The sequence below is a fragment of the Cervus elaphus genome, chromosome 9 (assembly GCF_910594005.1).
Source record: "Cervus elaphus chromosome 9, mCerEla1.1, whole genome shotgun sequence".
Lineage (NCBI taxonomy): Eukaryota > Metazoa > Chordata > Mammalia > Artiodactyla > Cervidae > Cervus > Cervus elaphus.
In genome coordinates, this window is record NC_057823.1 from 20,736,735 (window position 1) to 20,760,867 (window position 24,133).

Below are 24,133 nucleotides of genomic sequence, written 5' to 3' on the forward strand. Positions count from 1 at the left end.
AAAGCTCAGACTATTTCCTTAGCTTTGCCCTCTCACATCCCCGCCAAGCGAGGGGTTTGCATTTGGCCACAGTTTGCTGCTGTATCCCTGGGGCTGAAAGGATACAGTAGGTGCTTTCTAAACGTTTGCCAAGAGAAAGGATGGGTTCTCCAAAGCTGTCGGCTTTGGCCAGGGTCTCCTGACTTTCCACTTAGGAAGAGAAGGGCAGGAGCAGCCTGTCTTCCTTGACCCTTATGCCCCTTCTGGGAGCTACACTCAACTTGGTTAAGGTTGTTCCGCTCCAGGTTAGAGAGTGAGTCTAGAAGTCGGTAACTGTGAGGGTCACTGACTGTATTGATGCTCTCCACCGTCCGGCTGGTTCTCTCTGAACTCTGGGTCACTTGCTCCAAGGAGAATGCTCAAGGTCACGCCAAGGTCAGATAGGATCTTTTTTGTCATCCTTGCTTAAAACTTGGCCCTGTTTTGGGACTTCCCTGCTGGTCCAGGGGTTAAGAATTCACCTGCCAGTACAGGGGACGTGGGTTTGATCCTTGATTTGGGAACTAAGATCTCACATTGTTGTTAATTATTCGCTAAGTCCTATCTGACTCTTTGCAACCCGATAGACTATAGCCTGCCAGGCTCCTCTGTCCATGGGATTTTGCAGGCAAGAAAGAATACTGGAGTGGGATGCCAGTTCCTTCTCTCAGGGATCCTCCCAACCCAGGGATCGAACCCATGTCTCTCACATCTCCTGCATTGCAGGCAGATTCTTTACTGCTGAACCACCAGGGACGCTTAAGATCCCACATGCCATGGGGCAATTAAGCATGCATGCAGTAACTAGAGAGGCCATGTGCCACAACTGGAGAGGCCCCTGAGTGCACAACTGGAGAAAAGCCCTCATGCTGCAGTAAAGATTCAGCTCAGCCAAAAAAAGAAAAAAGAAATTTGGCCCCATTTACTCGGCTTCATATTTGGCCTGTGACTTTGTGAATACCTTTTGCTTCTTCCTCCCCATCCCTGCATTTGTCTTTTTCATCAGAGGTGCTTTGCCTTTTTCTCCATACCCCCATCATTTCATTTATTCAGTGGAGACTCCCCGCTTCCTCTGGATATTTCATTCCAGCCTCTTCCTCTTTTAATTAGAACTGGCTCCTCTCCAGACCACCTCATTAGCCATCACACTGGGACTTACTTTACTGTTCTCCTCAGGGATTCACCTAACACCTATGTTTTGGTTCATTTTCCTGTTTTACTGGAGTAATTTGTCAAGAAGTTTCCCAAGAGACTAATCACTGAAGCAATTTCTGAAGAAAGGGGTGTAGGGAATAAAGTCTTAGTGTATCTAGAGTGCCCTGTTCTGGCCCCATGCTTGAGTGGTAGTTGAGCTGGGTATAATGTTCCGGTTGGAGAATGACTATCACTCAGAGCTTTGAACATGTTGCTTTGTCATCTTCTGAGGAATCTGATGCTATTGGTTTCTCGTTCTGTTGCAGGTGATGTGTTTTTTAGTGTTTTTGTTTTCTCTCTAGAAGGACTTAAGATGGTTTTTATGACCTTTCTGGGGACTTTTTTGGTTTGTTTGTTTATCATATTGAATGTTTTTTGGTTCATTTGTTCATCATGTTGGATATTTGGTGCCCTTCATTTTAGCTCTGGAAGGTTCTCTTCTATTTCTCTGACAATTTCTTTCCATCTGTTTAATTTCTGTTTTCTCTTTCTAAAATGCTTGTTATGTAAATTCTCTATGTTTAAGTTTTCTCATCTGTAAAATGGGAACAAGTGCATTTGGCTCACAGTGTTGTTGAGAGTTGATGGTATAAGATTCTGGGAATACTGCCTGGCACACAATAGGTGCTTTATGAATATTAGCTGCTGTTGACATGTGTTTAATCCACAGCGTTGTTTTTGCACCTCTCACCTTTCTTAAAAAAATTTTTTTTTATCCCTACATTCTGGGAAATTCCTTTGACTTTATTTTCTGGTCTTTCTGTTGAATTAAACCATTGTAAATACTGTATTTGTAATGTCTAAGAGCCCTTTCTTACTCTCTAATTTTCATTTTTGAAAGTATCTTGTTTTCATTTGTTGAGCTGCATTGACTCATTGACTTAGGTTTTTTCTTTCCTTTTCCCAAGTTCTCTGGGAGAAGCTAAGGTGGCCTTGGGGGAGCCCGGGACAGCCTGGATCCTGAGCTGTGAGATGCCAGGCGGTGCAGGTTTCAGAGGGAATGAGAAAGTGGTGTGGGGTGGGCTGCATGTGACGTGCCCAGCCAGCTCCCATGGAGGATGACCAAAGAGCAGGAGACCTGTTGGAATAGGGATTGGGGCTGAGGTCACCCCCACAGAGTCCCCTGCTTATTGTCCCCTGGGCAGGGCAACTCCTGACTTCCGGGTGGGCTGACTGTCCCTGACTCTGTCACTTCCGGGTGGGCTGACTGTCCCACTGAAGGTGACTTGCTCCCTCCTGGGGACCTTGGCTTTTGTCACCATCTGGACACCCGACACCGCAGACGTGGATAATGAATGAATGCAGCATTTGGTGGCAGTAATGACTCACATTCATGCCCCGAGGTCAGGTGACAGCACTCCTGGTGCTCAGCTGAGGAGTTGGCCACTGGCGCCCCCAGGAGGCTCTGCTGCGGTGGGTCCTATGGCCGGGTCATGACTGCCCCCTCGCCCCTGGTGGGAAGTCAGGCCAGCCGAGCAAGTCTCATACCCCATGTGCCAGCCACGTGCAAGGTGCTGGCCTGTCATTATGTTCCAGCCATCTGTGACTCATTTAAGAGTTACAGTCCAGACACACGTGTGTAAGGTGTTAACAGGTGGCAGGGCTTTCCTACCTCTTGGTCGCCACGGGAGAAGGTGGGGTGGAGGACATGAGGGGTGGATCTGTACTCTTCTGTTTTTCCTAAAAGCAGGAGAGCAGTGTTTTCCTGTTACTCGCAGAGTGACAGCATATTTGTCAGAACACTGACAGTGCGTCCTGGAGACTGAGACTGGGAGATTGTCTTACCTCTGTTCTGCTGTTCTTCTTGGGTTCTCTCCCCCTCCCTCCCTGGGGTTGCTGCGGTCCCTAGGGATGCTGTGGTTAGGTGCTGCAGTGGAACCCAGGCAGCAAGCCCCGTCTTAGACCGGGTCACCTCCATCTGCTAGTGTCCGTGTCCCTGGCCCCGAGCAGGGCCCCGAGTCACATGCTCACATGGGTGATGGCAGGAGGTGGGCACAGCAGAGAGCCTGCCCCGCAGGGAGACCAGGGCTCCCCAGGCCTGGCATCTCACCCAAGCCTCACTTGCTGCTCTCAGTCTTGAACCCATGCACCCCGTGGCCAGTGCCAGCTACTCTGCCTTAGCTGGTCTCCGGCCCCTTCCCGCACACTCTCCCACTCCAGGGTGGTGGGGGCCCCCTTTCTCCTGCTCTGCTTCTTCTCTCCCCTGTGACCCCTCTGATGTGGCCCAGGCCTGGGATCTCCGCTCCTGGGGAGCCAGCCTCCTGCAGAGCCCACTGGGCCCAGAGAGGAGGCAGAATGCATGTGCTTCCTCCTGCCAGGAGCTGATGGCACGTCATCTGTTTCTTTTCAGTGTGCAAGGAGCCCCCCTACAAGGTGGAGGAGTCGGGGTATGCTGGCTTCATCATGCCCATCGAGGTGTACTTCAAGAACAAGGTAGGGTCCTGGGGAGTGGTGAGGAGGATGCACAACTCACATGAGGTGAGGGGACCTTGCGCCGCAGGGTGGATGGTGACACATGTAATGGAGACTCCATGTCAGGCGCCCGCGGGTGGAGTCACAACCGTCTCTCCATGGCAGTCGACTGGGGAGCTGGCAAGTTGGGGAGCAGCAAGCCATGGCCCCGTCAGTCATGCTAGAAGTGGCAGGGTCCCTGGCTCAGCCGTCACATGCTGGGGTGGGGCCAGAGTCCTTGGACAGTCACTGTGGGAGGAGAGGGGAAGATCCGGAAGGTACCTGGACATTCAATGTAGGCTTTTGGTTGGAGGCGCTTGTGCATCTTCTGAACCGGAACTGTTGACGGCCTTGGGGGAGAGAGCTTTAAGTGTTGTTGAATGAGAAAAGCAAGTTGTGTGTATGGTATTTATAGAAAAAAGGGATCATATGTACGAAAGATGGTAAAGGTAATCCGGGTGGTAGGATCACAGGAGGGTGTTCTCTCTGTAGTATTCTCTATGTGCTTAAAGTGGAAAAAAATAGAAATCATCTCAGTGTTCAGGCTGTGATAACACAATATCACAGACAGGGCGGCTCAGAAACACCAGAAGTTGTTTGCTTAGCGTTCCAGCGGCTGGAGGGCCGGGACTAGGCGCCAGCACGGTCAGGGAAGGGCCGTGCTTCAGGTCACATGCTCCTCTTGCTGTGCCCTCCCGTGGGGAAGCGCGAGCAGTCTGTGGAAGCACTAATCCGGTTCCGAGGGCTCCATCCTTGTGACCCAGCACCATCACGAGGGGCGTGGGAGTCAGTGTAGAAACTGGGGACATAGTTCAGACCAGAACTTTTTTTCTGAAGCCCAGTACCCAGCATTTAACCACTGTCTGCCTGGCAGTAAGCCTCTGTTGCTTCTCGCAGGTATGTCCAGCCGGCAGTGGTGACTTTACCTGACTCTGAATGCCTGCTGGCTGGATGCTTCTCCATGCATACAGCTGGACTGGCTGTGGGCAGCTCTGCCACCTCTCAGGGGGGATGACATCCTGGGGGGCCCGTAGGTGCCACCGCTCACTTGACAAGCCGCTTCTTCTGAGAATCCCTGGTGTCAGGGGCAGAGCTCGGGTGCACTGAGGAACATTTCAGTGGGTATGGGATTTGATGGTGGGACTGCAGGTCACCCTGCTTTTCTGGGCGTCAAGGTGACTGGCCGCTGATGAGAGGAGAGTCCAACCTGTCTGCACAGGCACAGGAGGGGCACTGTGCCCCCAGGGGCGTTGGCGCCCTGTGGCTTAGGAAGCCAGACCCCGGGAGGCCTCCTGCTGCTTGGGGAGTGTGGAGGCACAGGGCTGGGGTGAGTCCCTGGCACGTGTGTGTCCAGCCCTCCTGCCCCACGGGGAGGCTGTGCAAATGAAATGCTGATCAGAGCCCCTCTGGGTGGCTGGGGAGATAGAGCAAGTGCACCTGGAGAAAGCCATGTGCATGGATACCTCCGTATCTGCAGCGCTAGGCACTGGGGCCGGCGTGGAGCTGTGAGCCCGTTCTCGAGATGGGTGCTGGGTGCGCTCCTGTGCCCTGTGTCCCATGACTAGAATCCTCTGCTCCCGGTGGTGGCTTTGCCCTTAGGGCTGTAGTGGGCAGCCCTGCACTGTGAGACCACCTGGGGAGGGACTGGGGTGCGGGTCACAGGTCCCATTGGGTGCACCTCGTGTTCTGCTGGGTGCTGCTTATTACTGAGTACTTGGCCAGGCCCCAGAGGGCGGTCACATCCCCAGCCTGCATGCAGGAGCGCCTAGACGCCCAGTCACATGGGCTGGGCTGCACCTTGATCGTGGGGGGCTCACTTGGACCGGCAGAGCTTGTGTTCACATACACGTACGCAAAACGGATGTGACCCAGGATGACGGCCATTCGTGAATTCTGCTGTTTGCTTGCTTCTACAAGTGTTGTCTAAATGTGGGTCCCTTTGGAGGTTAGTAGAGCCCAGACAAGTGTGGAAAAGCAAGGGCGGGTTTATGGCAGAAGCAGCTGCTGCAGATGTGGGATGTGCATGGTGTAGGGCCATCTGGGGAGGACCTGCTAGTGGCTTCTCCCACCCCCACCCCACCCACGTAGACAAGAGCCGCCATCGGAGTTTAGCCCTCCTCACCGTTCAGTCATCAGTTAGGTGAGCTGATCATTGCTGTGCTAAGCAATGAGGAGCAGCTGTGGACAAGCCACTTCTCTGGACCCGTCTCTCTGTCTATGAGATAGATTTCAGTCGTGTCTGCTTCTCAGGCTGTTGGGAAGATTAGGAGAGATGGAAGGGCGGGCACGTGGTCTGGTCCCAGCACGGAGTGAGTGCTTCATCGCTGGTGTCACTGCAGGGTCAGCCTGGGCACACAGGGTGAACGGAGCAGGCAGTCCCTACGGCCTTAGGCCCCAGGAGTCGAGGCCCCAGAGATAAAGGAAGGTGACAGGAGGGCTCTCTCTCAGACGCAGGACGTTTTCTTGTGTGTGCCTGAGGCATTCTGGCTGCATCTGCCCCTGGCCATGGCACCTGCTGGGGAACAGTGGAATTCTGGGTTCCGTGGTGTTTGGCACTAGCACTTATCTGAGGCCACATTCTGTTTGACCTGTTGGCAGGATGTTCTTATACAGATAAACCACTCCTTTCCCCAAAGCCTGGGTGGAAAAAAGAGGGGTGGGGTTGGGTTCTTCTGACTTAAAAGTTCTTCTGGGCATCGCTGAGCTGTTTCTATTCACTTGCTTTTAGTGCCAAATGCAGCATCCTTCCCAGCACCTCTCCTCTGGCTCTGGTTCTCCAGACCCCGTCCAGGTGTCCAGGAGCTTAGCTGTCTCTGCCAGTAGCCATCAAATTAGCACAGACCCTCAGGTCAGGGCTCAGCCCCATGGTGTACCCTGTGACCGGCGCCTCCTGTGCTTCTGATGGACCAGCTGTAAATCAGGGTTTCCCACAGCCCCCTCAGGCTCTCACAGAACTCTGATCGACATTTTACTTCCTGTTTTGGATTTAGTATGTGGGATGCAGGTCAGAAGCAGCCAGCTGGGAGAGAGGCTGGGCCTGGTGTGGGTTGGGGTGGAACTTCCAGGTCCTTTCCCCCCACCATACCTGCACCTGCACGCTCGCCTGCTCTCCCTGAGGGCTCCAAACCCCATGTTTAGGGGTTTTATGGAAGCTTTGTTAAGAAGGCATGAGTCAGTCACTGACCATTGCTAACTAACTCAGTCTCCACCCTCCCCTGCCCTGGAGCTTGGAGGTCAGGACAGGGGATGAGCTTCTCGTCAAGACTTGGTCTTTCTGGGGACCAGCCCCATCCTAAGCCACCTAGGGGCCCACCTGGAGCTACCTCATTAGAGCACAGAACGCTCCTGTCACCCCTTCACTCAGGAGATCCCAAGATCAGGCACAGAATCTGCCTGAAATTTGGGAGACCTGGGTTTGATCCCTGGGTTGGGAAGATCCCCTGGAGAAGGGAAAGGCTACCCACTGCAGTATTCTGGCCTAGAGAATTCCATGGGCTGTATAGTCCATGGGGTCGCAAAGAATTGGACACAGCTGAGCGATTTCCAAGATCAGGAACTGGGGTCAATGGCCAAATGTTTTCCTATGATATGACAGTTGTAAAATAAAATTTTTACTGAGGTGAAATTCACGTCCTGTGCAGTTAAGCATTTTAAAGTGTATAATTCAGCAGAATTTAGTGCATTCGTGATGTTACGCAGCCTCTCTAATGTCAAATGTTTTGTCTCCCCATCCCCACTCTCATCTTCTGGCAGCCTCTGACCTGCTTTGTGTCTCTGGATTTGCCTGTTGTGGACATTTCATGCAGAAGGAATGACACAACACGCAGCCTTTTGTGTGTGGCTTCTTTCCCTGAGCTTCGTGTTCTCAGGGTTCACCAAGTTGTGCTGTGTGTCAGTGCTTCATTGCTTTTTATGGCTGAAGAATATTCCATTGTTTCAACACACCCCCCCACACCTCCACACATATATACAGTCGATTCTTCTTCCTCAAAATAGTTACGTAAAGTTACCAGGAACACTGAGTTAGTGAAAACTGAACCTTTGCTGCAAGGGGCCTAGAGGTTAAGTTCCTGGTCACGGTTTTGTCAGCAGAGGGACACATAGCCTTGTTTTCTGGGCACTTCTGTTTGATGGCTCCTTATTCACTGTTTCATTGTTGACTGTTAACAGTGGACTCACAGCACCGTCATTCACGCTGGCACTAAGCTTGTCTGGTGGACATATTTTCTCTGGAAGGCACCTCACAGCTCTCCTGGGATTGGGACCCCTGGACAGTACTTTGGCACTGTGCCTGGGGCCGTTTCAGACAGCAGGGGTACAGAAATGAGGGAAAGATGGCACTAGTTCACCAAGAGAAGGACACTCATTTGGCGTGAGAAGTGCATAGGAAGGCGAAGTGCGGCTTGTTCAATGGTGGCTGGGGACGACACATTTTGAGTTAATTTTTGTGTGTGGGATGAGTTAGGGTCTAACTTCATTCTTTTCCATGTGATCTTTCAGTTGTCTGAGCACCATTTGTTGAAGAGACTGTTCTTCCCCCACCGTGAAGTAACTGTAGCATCATCGTCGAAAATCAGTTGGTTGTATATGGTTCGCTTTCTCTCTGGACTCAGTTCTGCTCCATTGGTCTTTACATTTGTCCTTAGACTAGGGCTTCCCTGGTGGCTCAGCTGGTAAAGAGTCCACCTGCAGTGCAGGAGACCTGGGTCTGATCCCTGGGTTGGGGAGAGCCCCTGGAGAAGGGAAAGGCTGCCCACTCCAGTATTCTGGCCTGGAGAATTCCTTGGACTGTGTAGTCCATGGGGCCTCAAAGAGTCGGACATGACTGAGTAACTTTCACTTTCACTTTTATACTAGTACCATTCTGATTACTGTAGTTTTGTAAGAAGTTTTGAAATCAGAATATGTGGGTTTTCCAATTTTGTTGGGGTTTTTGTTTTTTAATATGGTTTTGGTTGATGTGGGCCTCTTGGCATTATGTATGGATCTGACATTGGACTTTTCCATTTTTGCAGAAGAGACCACTGAACTTTTGACAGGGATTGCATTGAATCTGTAAACATTTTGGAGACATTGCCATCTTAACAATATTAAAGTCTTCCAGACCATGGATAGGGGATGTCTTTCATTTATAGGTCTTCTTTAATTTCTTTTCTGAAATGTTTTGTAGTTTTCATGTACAAGTATTTTACTTTCTCAGTTACATTTTTTCCTAGATATTTTAGTCTGTTGTATGCTATTGTAAAATGGAATTGTTCCCTTAATTTCCTTCTGGAATGTTCATTGCTGGTTTATAGAAACATAGCTGATTTGTGTGTATGTTGATCTTGTCCTCTGTAACTTCACTGAATCTGTTGATTATCTTTAGCAATTTTTTGTGGCTTCTTTGGGATATTCTGCATAAAGGATATCATGTGCAAATGGAGGTAGTTTCATTTTTTTCCTGTCAGTTTGGATCTGTTCAGACACTAAGTCGTGCCCAACTCTTTGTGACCCCATGGACTGCAGCATGGCAGGCTTCCCTGTCCTTCACTATCTCTGAGTTTGCTCAGATTCATGTCATTGAGTCGGTGATACTGTCTAACCATCTCATCTTCTGCTACCCTCTTTTGCCTTCAGTCTTTCCCAGCATCAGGGTCTTTTCCAGTGTGTCTCTCTTCCCTTCAGGTGGCCAAAGTATTGGAGCTTTAGCTTTAGTGTCAGTCCTTCCAATTAATATTCAGGGTAGATTTCTTTTAGGATTGACTGGTTTGATCTCCTTGCTTTCCAAGGGACTCTCAGGAGTCTTCTTCAGCACCACCATTAGAAAACATCAGTTCTTTGGCACTCAGCCTTCTTTATGGTCCAGCTTTCACATCCATACATGACTACTGGAAAACCCATAGCTTTGACTATGGGAACTTCTGTCAGCAAAGTGATGTCTCTGCTTTTTAATGTGCTGTGTAGGTTTGTCATAGCTTTCCTTCCAAGGAGAAAGCGTCTTTTAATTTCATGGTTACAGTCACTGTCTGCAGTGATTTTGGAGTCCAAGGAAAGAAAATCTGTCACTGTTTTCAGTCTTTCCCCTTTTATTTGCCGTGAAGTGATGGGACTGGATGCCAGGATTTTAGTTTTTTGAATGTTGAGTTTTAAGCCAACTTTTTCATTCTCCTCTTTCACCCTCATCAGGAGGCTCCTTGGTTCATCTTTGCTTTCTGCCGTTACAGAATACCTTTTGGTATTTGGACACCTTTTTTCTTTTTCTTGCCTCATTGCTCTGGCTAGGAGTTCAGTACAGTGTTGAATAGTAATGTCAAACATGGTCTTTCTTATTTTGTTCCTGACTTAGAGGGAAAATGTTCAGTCTTTTTTTTTTTTTTTTTTTAAATCAAGTATAATGTTAGCAGTGGATTTTTCTTAAATGCCCTTTATCAGATTAAGAAAGTCCCTTTTTATTCCCAGTTTACTGAGTGTTTTCATGAAAGGGCGTAACGTTTTTTTCAAGCACTTTTTCCTACCTCTGTTGAGATAATCATGTGAATTTTCCCCCTTTATTTTAGTACTGTGGTGTATTACATTGACTATCATTCCTGGGATAAATTTCCACTTAATTATATGTATAATTTTTTTAATGTGCTGTTGGATTTGGTGTGCTGTTATTTTGACAATTTTATATTCACAAAGAGTATTGCTCTGTAGTTTTCTTATGGTATTTTTTGTCTGGCTTTGGTGTGAGGGTAGTACTGGCTTCACAGAATGTGTTAGGAAGTGTTCCTTCCTCTTCTGTTTTTGGAAGAGTTTGAGTAGGATTGGTCTTAATTCTTTGATTGTTTGGTAATGTTTAACAGTGAAACCATCTGGTTCTGGACTTTTCCCTTATGACTTATGGCATTGAGCATATTTTCATATGCTTATTTGCCTTTAACTTCTTTGAGGAGGTGTCTGTTCAAAGTGTCTGACCATTTTGTAAAATCTGGGATGTCTCCTTCCTTATTGAGTTTGTAAGAGTTCTCTATGTTTCTGGATATCACTCCTTTGTCAAACTTTGATTTTGCAGATATTTTCTTGGTCTGTGGCATGTCTTCTCAATCACTTAATCTCTTAGTGTCCTGCAAAGAGCAGAAGTTCTTGACTTGGATGTAGTTTGGTCTGATTTTGTCATTTGTGTTTGTAACATAATGTTTATCTGTAACATGCTGCTGCTGCTTAGTCGCTCAGTAGTGTCTGACTCTTTGCAACCCCATGGACTGTAGCCCGCCAGGCTCCTCTGTCCATGGAGATTCTCCAGGGAAGAATACTGGAGTGGGTTGCCTTGCCCTCCTCCAGGGGATCTTCCCAACCCAGGGATTGAACCCAGGTCTCCTGCATTGCAGGTGGATTCTTTACCCTCTGATCCACCAGAGAAGCCCATGAATACTGGAGTGGGTAGCCTATCCCTTCTCCGGGAGATCTTTCCGACCCAGGAATCGAACCCGTGTCTCCCACATTGCAGGCGGATTCTTTACCAAGCTGAGCTACCAGGGAAGTCCATCCGTAACCTAATATTTATCATTGAAGCCATTTTAAAGTGTAATTCAGTGTCATTAAGAATGCGCATGATGTGAAGTAAGCCAGACACAAAAGGACAAATACTATGTTATTCCACTTGTGTAAAGTTTCTAGAATAGGCGAATTCACAGAGATGGAAAGCAGAATAGTGGTTACTAGGGACTTGGGGAATTATTATTATTTTTAAATTTTGTATTGGAGAATAGCCGATTAACATTTGTTATAATAGTTTCAGGTGAATAGCAAAGTGACTCAGGCATACATATACATGTATCCATTCTCCCCCGAACCCCCTTCCCATCCAGGCTGCCATATAACATTGAGCAGAGTTCCATGTGCTATACAGGAGATCCTTGTTGATTATCCATTTTAAATATAGCAGTGTGTACATGTCCATTCCAAACTCCCTAACTATCCCTTCCCCTCCAACAACCATAAGTTCATTCTCTAAGTCTGTGAGTCTCTGTTTTGTGAGTTCATTTTTATTGTCTCTTTTTAGATTCCACATGTAAGAGATGTCATATGATATTTCTTTCTCTATCTGACTCTCTTCATTTAGCATGCCACTCTCTAGGTCCATTCATGTTGCTGCGTATGGCATTATTTCATTCATTTTTATGGCTGAGTAATACTCCATTGTAGATAGGCACCACATTTTCTTTATCTAGGGAATTGTTTTTTAATGGGTACACAGTTTTTGTTTCAGATGATGAGAACTCTCTGGGAATGGATAGTGATGATGGACATGATGCACGACATCGTGAATATACTACATGCCACCAAATTGTACACCTGAAAATGTTTAAAATGTTAAGTTTTATGTATATTTTATCACAATAAAAAATTCATCCAAAAAAATATGTACAATGGTTTGCAGCCACTATTTCTGTTTCCAGAACTTTCTGATAATCCCAAATAAAACTGCCAATTAAATAATAACTTCTCCTACCCCCAGTCCCTGGTTACCTGTATTCTACTTTCTATCACTATGAATGTGCCTATCATAGGTACCTCATGTAAGCGGAATTGTAACAATATGTGTATTTGGCTTACTTCATGGCTCATCCATACTGTGGTGTGTGTCAGTGTTTCATTCTTTGTTAATGCTGAGCAATATTCCATTGTGTGGATGGAGCACATTTTAAGTATCCTCTCATCTATCTTGGACATTCAGGTTGCTTCCATGTTTTAGCTACTGAGAATAATGCTGTTGTAAGCACAAGTATACAAATATATTTTTGATACCCTGCTTTCAATTCTTTTTTAAAGTTTTAATTTAACTTTTTAATTGAAGTATAAGTTGATTTACCGTGTTGTGGGCTTTTGGTTCTTTTGGGTACACACCCAGAAGTAGAATTGCTGGATTATGTAGTACATCTATTTTAATTTTTTGAGGAACCACCATGCTGTTTTCCATAGCAGCTGCTCAATTTTACATATCACCAACAGTACACAAGGGTTCCAGTTTCTCCACATCCTTGTCAACACTTGTTGCTTTCTCTCTTTTTCTGATAGTATCCATAGTAATGAGTGTGAGGTGCTATCTCATTGTGGGTTTTTGTTGTTGACCTTGCCATGCAGCTTGTAGGATCATAATTGCCTGACCAGGGATCAAACCTGGACCCTCTGCAGTGAAAGCACTGAGTCCTAACCACTGGACTGCCAGGGGCTTCCCTCATTGTGGTTCTGACTTGCTTTCTCTGATGATTAGTGATGTTGAGCGTCTTTTCATCTGCTTTCTGGGCTTTTGTATATCTTCTTTGGAAAAATATCTGTTTGAGCTGTTTGCCAGTTTTTGAATTGGAGTTTTTTTTCCTGGTTGTCCCCCATGGCATGGGGGATCTTAGTTCCCTGACTAGGGATTGAACCTGTGCCTCCTGCCTTGGGAGTGTGAGGTGTTAACACTGGACCTTGAGGGAAATCCTTGTTTGTCTGGTTGTTGTTGTTGTTGAGTTTTAGGTGTTCTCCGTATGTCTTGGGTAGTAATCCATTATTGTATATATGATTTGTAAGTATTTTCTTCCATTCTGTGGATTACCTTTTCACTCTGTTGGTCATGTACTTTGCATAAACGGTTTTAATTTTCATGAAGTCCAATTTGTCTATTTTTCCTTTTCTTGCCTGTACCTTTGGTGTCATATCCAAGATATCATTTGTTGTTGTTCAGTCGCTCAGTTGTGTCCTACCCTTTGTGACCTCATGGACTGCAGTGCGCCAGGCTTCCCTGTCCTTCACCATCTCTCGGACCTTGCTCAAACTCATGTCCATTGAGTCAATGGTGCCATACAACCATCTCATCCTCTGTCCTCCCCTTTTCCTCCTGCCTTCAGTCTTTCCCAGCATCAGGGTCTTTTCTAATGAGCCAGTTCTTCGCATCAGGTGGCCAAAGTATTGGAGCTTCGGCTTCAGCATCAGTCCTTCCAATGAACACCCAGGACTGATTTCCTTTAGGATGGACTGGTTTGATCTCCTTACAGTCCAAGGCACTCTCAAGAGTCTTCTCCAACACCACAGTTCAAAAGCATCAATTATTTAGTGCTCAGCCTTCTTTATGGTCCAACTTTCACATCCATATGTAACTACTGGAAAAACCATAGTGATTTCTTTCTAACCACATGGAAAGAAAGCATTATCAAATCCAATATTGTGAAACTTTTGCCCTGTGTTTTCTTCTAAGAATTTTATAGCTTTGGCTGTTACATTTAGATATTTGGTCCATTTTGAGTTAATTTTGGATATGGTATTAGGTAAAGGTTGAACCTCATTTTTTTTTTTAATTTTTATTTTTAATGGGAGGATAATTACTTTAGAGTGTTGTGTTGGTGTCTGCTGTACACCAGCAGGAATCAGCCATAAAGGTACCCACACCCTCTCCCTCTTGAGCCTCCATCCCGCCCCATTGAACTTCATTCTTTTCAATGTGGATATCCAGTTTCCCCAGCACCATTTGTTGAAGACTTGTCCTTTTTTTGTTGAATGGTCTTGATGCCCTTGTTGAAATCATTTGACCACATATATGAGAGTTTATTTCTGGGCTTTCTGGTCTATTCCATTGGTCTGTATATCTGTCTTTATGCCCAGCACCACACTGTTTCAATTACCATAGCTTTGTAATATTTTTCTAAAAAATTTTTAATTGAAGTGTAGCTGAAGGACAATATTATATAAGTTACAAGTGTACAGCATAATGACTCACAGTTTTTAAAGGTTGCACTGCATTTGCGACTGTTATAAAATGTTGACTGTATTCCCCGTTTTGTTCTCTCTCTCTTCATGGCATAGTGTGTACCTCTTTAACTCCAGTCCCTCTCTTGCCCCTCCTCTCCTTACTCTCCTCACTGGTAACCACTAGTTTGTTCTCTGTATCTCTGAGTCTGTTTCCTTTTTGTTGTATTCACTGGTTTATTTTTCAGATTCCACATATGAGTGATAACATACTGTGTTTGTCTTTTCTCTGTCTGACTTATTTCACTTAGCATAATGTCCCCCAAGTCCATCTATATTGTTGCAAATGGCAGAGTTTTGTTCATTTTTATGGTTGAGTAGTAGTCCATGGTATATGTATGTTTGTATGTGTATGTAAGTGTGTATATCTGAGTATGTATCTGTATATGCCACATCTTCTTTATCCATCCATTTGTTGATGGTTGCTTCCATATCTTGGCAATTGAAAATAGTGCTGCTATGAACATTGGGGTACATGTATCTTTTTTAATTAGATTTTTTTTGTTTTGTTTTGTTTTAATATATATCCAGGAGTGGAATTGCTGGGTCATGTAGTAGTTCTGTTTTTAGTTTTTTGAGAAACCTCCATACTGTTTTCAGTACGAATTTACAGTCCCGCCAACAGTGTACAAAGGATCCCTTTTATCCACATGGTCACCAACTTTCATTATTTGTGTTCTTTTTGTTGATATCCATTCTGACAGGTGTGAGGTGCTATCTCATTGCAGGGCTGTGTTTTTTTTTTTTGGCTGGGCTGGGTCTTTGTTGCGGCATGCAGGCTTTCTCTAGTTTTGGTACGCGGGCTTCTCTGGTTGCAGTATGAGGGTTTTTCTAGTTGTGGCATGTGAGCTTAGGTGCTCCACAGCTTGTGGGATCTTAGTTTCCCAGCCAGAGATGGAACCTGTGTCCCCTGCATTGGAAGGTGGAATCTTAACCACTTAACCACCAGGGAAGTCCCTCATTGTGGTTTTAATTTGCATTTCTCTAATGATTAATGTTGCTGAGCATCTTTTCTTGTGCCTGTTGGCTATCTGCAGGTCCCCTTTGGAAACATGTCTGTTCGGGTCTTCTGAATGTTTTGTGATTGAGTTATCTGTTTTTCTGACGGTGAGTCGTGTGAGCCGTTTATGTTTGGACACTAACTCCTCAGTTGTATCGTTCAGAGATGTTTTCTCATTAGTAGTTGTCTCTCCATTTTGCTGATGGTTTCCGTTGCTGTGCAAAGCTTTTAAGTTTAATTAGGTTCCATTTGTTTGTTTTTGCTTGTATTTTCTTTGTTTTAGGAGTCAAATAAAAAAAAATATTGCTGCAATTTATGTCAAAGAGTATTCTGCCTATGATGTTTTCCTCTGGGAGTTTTATGGTTTATGGTCTTACATTTAGGTCTTTAATCCATTTTGAGTTTATTTTTGTATGTGGTGTTAGAGAATGTTCTAATTTCATTCTCTGACATGTAGCTGTCCAGTTTTCCCAGCATCACTTCATTGAAGAGACTGACTTCTCTCCATTGTATATTCTTGCCTCCTTTGTGGTAGATTTATTTACCATAAATGTGTGGGCTTATTTCTGGGTTCTCCATTCTGTAGTAAGTTTTGAAATCAGTAAGTGTAAGTTTTCCCAATATTTTTCAAGATTGTTTTGACTCACTGAAGTCCCTTGAGATTTCATGTGATTTGGGGGGTAGAGTTTTCTACTTCTGCAAAAAAAAAAAAAAAGTTGTGGGATTTTGTTAGGGATTGCATCGAATCCCGTGATCACTTTAAGCAGTATTGACATTTTAACAATGTGAATTTTTCTAAATTCGTGATCATGGGATATCTTTGCATTTGTCTTTAATTTCTTTCAGCAATGTTTTAGTTTTCATTGTACAAATCTTCCTTGGTTAATCCCTAAGTATTTTATTCTTTCTGATGTTATTTTAAGTGGAATTATTTTCTTAATTTCTTTTTCACATTGTTCATTGTTAGCGTATAGAACTGTGGCTGATTTCTTGTGTGTTGATTTTGTATCTTATAACTTTGCTGATTTGTTCATTGGTTCTAACAGTTTTTTTGTGTGTGTGTAATCTAGGAATTTTGCATATAATATTATATCATCTGTGATCAGAGATAGTTTTACTTCTTTGTTTCCAATTTTTCTTCCTTCTTTCCTCCTCCCTCCGCTCCCTCCTTTCTCTTTCTGTTTTCCTTCCTCCCTTCCTTTCTTTCTTTTTCTTGCCTGATGCTCTGGCTATGACTTCTTAGGTGTTGTATAAAAGTGGTGAAAGTGGGCATGCCTTTCTTTAAGGCATCCTCTAAGATCAGGAACGTTTTCAGTCTTTTGCTGTTGAGTATGATGTTTACTATGGGCTTTTCATTTATGTCTTCTATTTCTAGTTTGTTGAATTTTTTTTTTTTTAAATAGCAGACGGGTGTTGACCTTTGTTATATGGTTCTTCTGCACTTACGGAGATGTTATAAATGTTGAGCACTGTTACTTATAATGTTGCTGCACCTCAGCTAATTTTGCACTTTGGGGAAAAGTATGGATGCTGATAGGCCAGTGGCTGTAGGCATTTTCCCTGACAGCTCCTCCAAGCCTCACATAGTCCCATAGAGGGTCGGCCCCATGGTCCCATCTCATAGATGGGGAGGTGGAAGGCTCGAATGGTGAGCCTGCCCAGGGTTGCACTCTTGTGATGTGGGAGAGTCCAGGGGTCTCTCTGATCTTCAGGTCTGACCTTGGTTTTTCTCCTGGCGTGCTCGCTCTCCTGCTCCCCAGCCCCGGAATGAACACAGGCCTGCTTGCCCAGTGCCTGACTCTGCCCCCTGGAAGGCCAGTTCTCTGGGGCGGGGCCCTGCCAGTGCTGTTCAGTGTGTCTGCCAGCCTCTGGCAGAGTGAGAACACTTGTACCTGAAAATATTTGTTGAGCGGGTGCCTGGAAGGATGAGCCAAATTGATTCTGGAGGGGCAGCTGTTGTCTGTCAAGCCTGGTGGTACAGCCTGTGTGTCAGCTCACCCACCCGTACACACCTTTTTTTTTTTTGTAATTGAGGTGAAATTCTCATAACATAAAATTAACCATTTTTATGTGAGCAAGTCAATGGTATTCACAGTATTGGGCAGCGAGCATCTGCATCTAGTCCCAAGACATTGACCCATATCCATTAAGCAGCTGTTCTCCATGTGACCTTCCGTGTCTGGCTGTATAACTGAGTTCACCCACATTGTTCTGTATCAAAAGTTCATTCCTTTCATGGCTGAATGGGTTTCCCTGATGGCTCAGTGGTAAAGAATCTGCCTGCCAATGTAGGAGATGTGTGTTCGATCCCTGGGTCAGAAAGTTACCCTGAAGGAGGAAATGGCTCCCCACTCTAGTGTTCTTGCCTGGGAAATCCCGTGGAGAGGAGCCTGGTGGGCTGTAGTCCAGGGGGTCACAAAGAGTTGGATACGAGTGAGAACACATACATACATGGCTGAGTAATTGTGGCTGTACCACAGTTTGTCTCCTTTCGTCTGTTGGAGGACATTTGGGCTATTTCTGAATCAAGCTGGCTGCTGAGAATCACCTGCTGCTCTGATATAGCATTGCTGTGAACACGTGTACAGGTACTTGTTTGAAAACCAGTGTTCAGTTTACTTAGGTTTATACCTGGGAGTGGAGTTGCTGGGTCACGGTGTTCTATATTTAACTTTTTGCTGCTGCTGCTGCTAAGTTGCTTCAGTCGTGTCCGACTCTGTGTGACCCCATAGACGGCAGCCCACCAGGCTCCCCCATCCCTGGGATTCTCCAGGTGAGAACACTGGAGTGGGTTGCCATTTCCTTCTCCAGTGCACGAAAGTGAAAAGTGAAAGTGAAGTCGCTCAGTTGTGTCCGACTCTTCGAGACCCCATGGACTGCAGCCTACCAGGCTCCACCATCCATGAGATTTTCCAGGCCAAGAGTACTGGAGTGGATTGCCATTGCCTTCTCCGTTAACTTTTTGAGACACCACCAAAGTGTTCTCCACAATGGCTGAACCATTTTACATTCCTACCAGCAGTGTTTGAGGGTTCTAATTTATCTACATCCTCCCCAACCCTTATTTCCTGTTTTTATTTAATAACTTTGATTAGTCCCCTGACCAGGGATCTAACCCATGTCCCCTGGAGTGGTGTCCTCTGAACCACTGGACCAGGGAATTCCCTAATAATAACTTCTAGAATTACCTTCATCCTTGTGTGTGTCGTGTGGCATGTCATCGTGGTTTTGATTTGCATTTCCCTGGTGACTAATGATGCAAAGCGTCTTTTCATGTGCTTGTTGATCATTTGCATATCTTCTTTGAAGATATATCTATTCACGTCCTTTGCCCATTTTATTTTTGTTGTTGAGATGTAAGAGTTCTTTGTGAATCCTGGATAGGTGCTGTTTTTATTTTTTATTTATTTTTAATATCTTTATTTATTTGGCTGTGCTTGCTCTTAGTTGCAGCACAAAGATCATCAATCTTCATCATAGCCTACAGGATCTTTCAGTTGTGGTGTGTGAGTTCTTAGTTGCAGCATGTGGGATCTAGTTCCCGGTCTAGGGATGGAACCCGGGGCCCCTGCATTGGGAGTGTGGAGTCTTAGCTGATGAACCACCAGGGAAGTTGCAGGTGCCTGTTTTTAAATGCTCACAGAATTTGCTATGACAGAATGAATGTGTGATGTGAACTTCTTTGTGTTGGGAGCTTGAGCTCGTCCAGGGGGATCCAGACAGTTGCCCTCCGATCACATGTTGACCCAGAAAAGTCTGCGAGCTGTGACTGAGTTGTTCCTTTGAAAAGTGATTGGAGGTGTTGGTTGTGGCCTGGGAGAACATGCCTGAATGAGGTAGCGTGTCCAGGACAAGTAAAGTCTCCGAAGACCAATTAAAGGAACAGAGTCTTGGTGAAGTGCTCCTCTCATTATCTGTTCATTGTCCCCCAAGTGGCCTGAGGCCTCTTGTTCCAATAAGTGAATTGTATCTTGTGCCCTGGCTGTCCAGTGAGACATGTAAGCCATGTATGTGATAGAAGCTTTTTATTAGGCACATTAAGAAAGGCTGAGAATGCCCTCAGATTGGGAGAAAATAATAGCAAATGAAGAAACAGACAAAGGATTAATCTCAAAAATATACAAGCAACTCTTGAAGCTCAATTCCAGAAAAATAAATGACCCAATCAAAAAATGGGCCAAAGAACTAAACAGACATTTCTCCAAAGAAGACATACAGATGGCTAACAGACACATGAAAAGATGCTCAACATCACTCATTATCAGAGAAATGCAAATCAAAACCACAATGAGGTACCATTACACGCCAGTCAGGATGGCTGCTATCCAAAAGTCTACAAGCAATAAATGCTGGAGAGGGTGTGGAGAAAAGGGAACCCTCTTACACTGTTGGTGGGAATGCAAACTAGTACAGCCGCTATGGAAAACAGTGTGGAGATTTCTTAAAAAACTGGAAATAGAACTGCCATATGACCCAGCAATCCCACTTCTGGGCATACACACTGAGGAAACCAAATCTGAAAGAGACATGTGCACCCCAGTGTTCATCGCAGCACTGTTTATAATAGCCAGGACATGGAAGCAACCTAGATGCCCATCAGCAGATGAATGGATAAGGAAGCTGTGGTACATATACACTGTGGAATATTACTCAGCTGTTAAAAAGAATTCATTTGAACCAGTTCTAATGAGATGGATGAAACTGGAGCCCATTATACAGAGTGAAGTAAGCCAGAAAGATAAAGAACATTACAGCATACTAACACATATATATGGAATTTAGAAAGATGGTAACGACAACCCTATATGCAAAACAGAAAAAGAGACACAGAAGTACAGAACAGACTATTGAACTCTGTGGGAGAAGGTGAGGGTGGGATGTTTCGAAAGAACAGCATGTATATTATCTATGGTGAAACAGATCACCAGCCCAGATGGGATGCCTGAGACAAGTGCTCGGGCCTGGTGCACTGGGAAGTCCCAGAGGAATCGGGTGGAGAGGGAGGTGGGAGGGGGATCGGGATGGGGAATACGTGTAACTCTATGGCTGATTCATAACAATGTATGACAAAACCCACTGGGGGGAAAAAAAAAAGGCTGAGAATGAGTGAAATTAATTTTAATACTGTAACTGATTTAACCCTATATTATATATCCAAAATATTACCAGTTCAGGATGTGTAATCAGTGTTTTAAAATCAGCAAGCTACTTTACTTCCCTTTTAAAAATACCGTGTCTTTGAAGTTTGGTATTATACTTACTCCACATCTCAGTTTGGGTAACAGATTTTATTGGAAAGACTTTATAAGACTTTCGGTTCCATAAAATTCACAGTCAGAGTAAGAGGTAGATTTGCACATTCAGGTTGCTGCAAATATACTTAAAGATCTTTGAGAACCCATCCAGGATGGACTGGCTCATAGTCATGACTGTTGTTTTCAACTTTTAATTCTGAAATAATGTTAGAAACTTAGGAACACAGAAGGGTTGCAGAGATCATACAGAGAGCTCCTGTGTACCCACACCCAGCTCCCCCGTGTGTTAACATCTTACAGGATCACTGCACAGGGTCAGAACAAAGAATTAACGTTGGTGTAGTACTTCCTGCATTTAAAACTATTTAAGTTACTTCTTTTTTAAAAAAATTATTTATTTACTTTTGGCTATGCTGGGTTTTTGTTGCTGCCCAGGCTTTTTCTCTAGTTGCAGCGAGTTGAGCCTACTCTCTAGTTGTGGTACATGAGCTTCTCATTGTGGTGGCTTCTCTTGTGGAAGCCAAGAGAAGCTCCATTGTTGTGGAGCATAGGCTTTAGGGCATGCGGATTTCAGTAGCTGCGGCAAGTGGGCTCCATGGTTGCAGTTCCCAGGCTCCAGAGCACAGGCCTTAATAGTTGTGGTGTATGGGCTTAGTTCCCCTGTGGTGTGTGGGATCTTCCCGGACCAGGAATGGAACCCGTGTCTCCTACATTGGCAGGCAGACTCTTTACGACTGAGCCACCAGGGAAACCTCACTTGTTTCTTATTCAAGCCCCATCCACTAGTTTTAGCCTCCGTTAGTGGTGTTCCATGGTGATTCCCATCTCACTCATTCCTTCTGCATTTATCAGCTGGAATTATTATGTAAGGTAGTTGTCCCTTGTACATGCATTGATTTATTCAGCCATTTATTTATGTCATTGCTTGTGGGGTTTGGGGGATGGGTTATAATCCAGGTCTGTTATTACTCGGTTTGTGGTTCAGATTGTTGCCCCCTGGCAGGTGGGAGCTCCCTCCGGCTGGCCCCTGTGCCTTTTCATCACGTTCCCATGTCTTGGGGGTGCTTCCTCTCTTTCTGGCACCACAAAAATGTTCCTGGCTCATCTTGGTTTTTCCATGCCTCAGCCCTAGAATCAGCCCTTTTTCCAAGGAGCCTTGGTCCCTTTTCCTCCTCCAGGGCATCTTCCCAACCCAGTGATTGAATCTGCATCTCCTGTGTCTCCTACATTGCAGGCCCATTCTTAACCCACTGAGCCATCAGGGAAACCCACTCCAGTATTCTTGTCTGGGAAATCTCATGGACAGAGGAGCCTGGCAGGCTGCATTCCATGGGGTTGCAAAGAGGTGGGCACGACTGAGCGACTAAGCACTAGAACTTGGTCCCTGTTATTGGAGGAGGTATTTCAAAATGAAGATCTGGGAGCAAAATGTGTTCATTGCTCCTGGGGCGTCAGTGCTTTTAGGTCCCTCAGATGACAGATCTGGGAAGTGTATGCCTGTGTACTAGCTGCCCCACCTATGCTCATTTCTCTGTCTGCGTAGTAAATGTCAGTTCATACCAATGCCTCAACTCCAGTTCAGCACCCCGAGTTCATTCTAGCATCACCCCCGCCCTGCCCTGTTACTTAACTTGTTTCTCTGAAGGGAGACCCCTGGCTCTCCCTCCATGCAATGTAGTTGCTTGCTTGTTTAATCTTAGTATGTCTGGAAAGCTGTTTAAGAATCTTGAAGTATTCCTGTGAGAAGTAAGAGTATGGTGTCTGCCTGCAGTTCTCCTGTCTTCCACCCCCAGTATCCATTGAGAGTTCTCTGTGACATCTCTTTTTTCCTCCAGTGCTATTGGGGTGGTTGTGTCACACACTTGTGTACACTTAGGTTCATTAGTCATCGTCTGTGCTCTGTCTTGGGTTCCTTCCCCCACCCATCTGGTTATGATTATTATCATTTAAGTTTGTCTTCAGTGAAGTTCATTCTGGGTTTTGACATGATAGTCATGTATCCACCATGACGTCACTGCACAGAACCGACCCCCCTCCCCAGACCCTCTCCTGCTGTCCCTTTGAAGTCAGTTCCTCCCCCCACCCTCAGTCCCTCGAAACTGCTCATCTGTTTTCCATCCTTGCATTTTGCCTTTTCCAGAATGTCACATAAATAGACACATGCAATATGTAGCCCTTTGTGTCTGGTTTCTTTCACTTAGCAAGATGCACTTAAGATCCATCCATGGCGTCGCATGAATGAATAGTCCATTCCTCTTTATTGTGTGGATAAGACTGCATTTGTTTATCCATTTGCTGGTTGAGGGACATGTGGGTTGTTTCCAGTTCTTGATGATTAAGAATAAAGTTGCCCTAAACATTTGCAGACAGGTTTTTGTGTGGACATAAATTTTTAGCCTCTTTGGGTAAATTCCCAAGAGGGCAATTGTGGGTGACACAGCACAGGTATGTTCACTTTGTGGTTGCCACTTGGCACCCTCACCAGCAGTGGAGGAGCGATCTTGCTGCTCAGCGCTTGGTAATGTCAGTTGTCTCTTTGCCTTTCCAATGGACGTGTAGTAGTATCTCTCCTTATAGCTTTAAAAGTAAAGTGAAAGTTGCTTAGTTGTGTCTGAGTCTTTGTGAGCCCATGGACTATTCACTCCATGGAATTCTTCAGGCCAGAAAACTGGAGTGGGTAGTCATTCCGTTCTCCAGGGGATCTTCCCAGCCCAGGGATTGAACCTGGGTCTCCCGCATTGCAGGAGGATTCTTTACCAGCTGAGCCACCAGGGAAGCCGTTAACAGCTTTATTGAGGTCTAATTTATGTGTGGTATAATTCATCCATTTAACGTGTACATTTCATTTTTTTCTTTTCTGATTTTGTTCGTTTGTTTTTGGTCATGCCGTGTGACACTTGGGTTCTTAGTTCTCTGACAAGGGATCAAACCCATTTCATCTGCAGTGGAAGTGCAGAGTCTTAACCATTGGACTGTCAGAGCAGCCCCTCATTGTTTTTTAGTATAGTCGGAGCTGTGTAGCCATCACCACTAGTTCCAGAACATTTCCATCTCTCCCAAGAGAAACCCCATCCCCATGAGCAGTCACTCACCATTCACTCCTCCCCCAACCCCTGGCAGCCACTGATCCACTCTCTGTCTCTAGATTTGCCTGTTCTGGACATTTCATATCAATGGAATCCTACACTTTATGGCCTTTTGTGACTGGCTTCTTTTATTCACCGTAATGTTTTCAAGGTTCATCCACACCGTGGCACATGCCAGTGCTTCGTTCCTTCTTATGGCAGAATTTATTCCACTCAGAATGGACCATATATTGTGTATCCATTTGTCAGTTGGTGGACATTCAGGTTGTCGCCACCTGTTAGCTATTTTGTGTGCAAGTTTTCCTGTGCACATACGCTTTCATTTCTCCTGGGCACATACCTGAGAATGGAATTGCTGGGTCTTTCGGTTAATCCCG

At 45.3% G+C, this 24,133-nt stretch overlaps 1 protein-coding gene across 1 annotated transcript in view; it reads left to right on the forward strand.

Annotated features, from left to right (window-relative positions):
* MLLT1 (MLLT1 super elongation complex subunit) overlaps nucleotides 1-24,133 on the forward strand; it is a 64,593-nt gene that overhangs the window by 12,056 nt on the left and 28,404 nt on the right. The window contains 1 exon segment of the mRNA XM_043911808.1: nucleotides 3,563-3,645. Coding sequence (XP_043767743.1) covers nucleotides 3,563-3,645 — 83 coding nt within the window.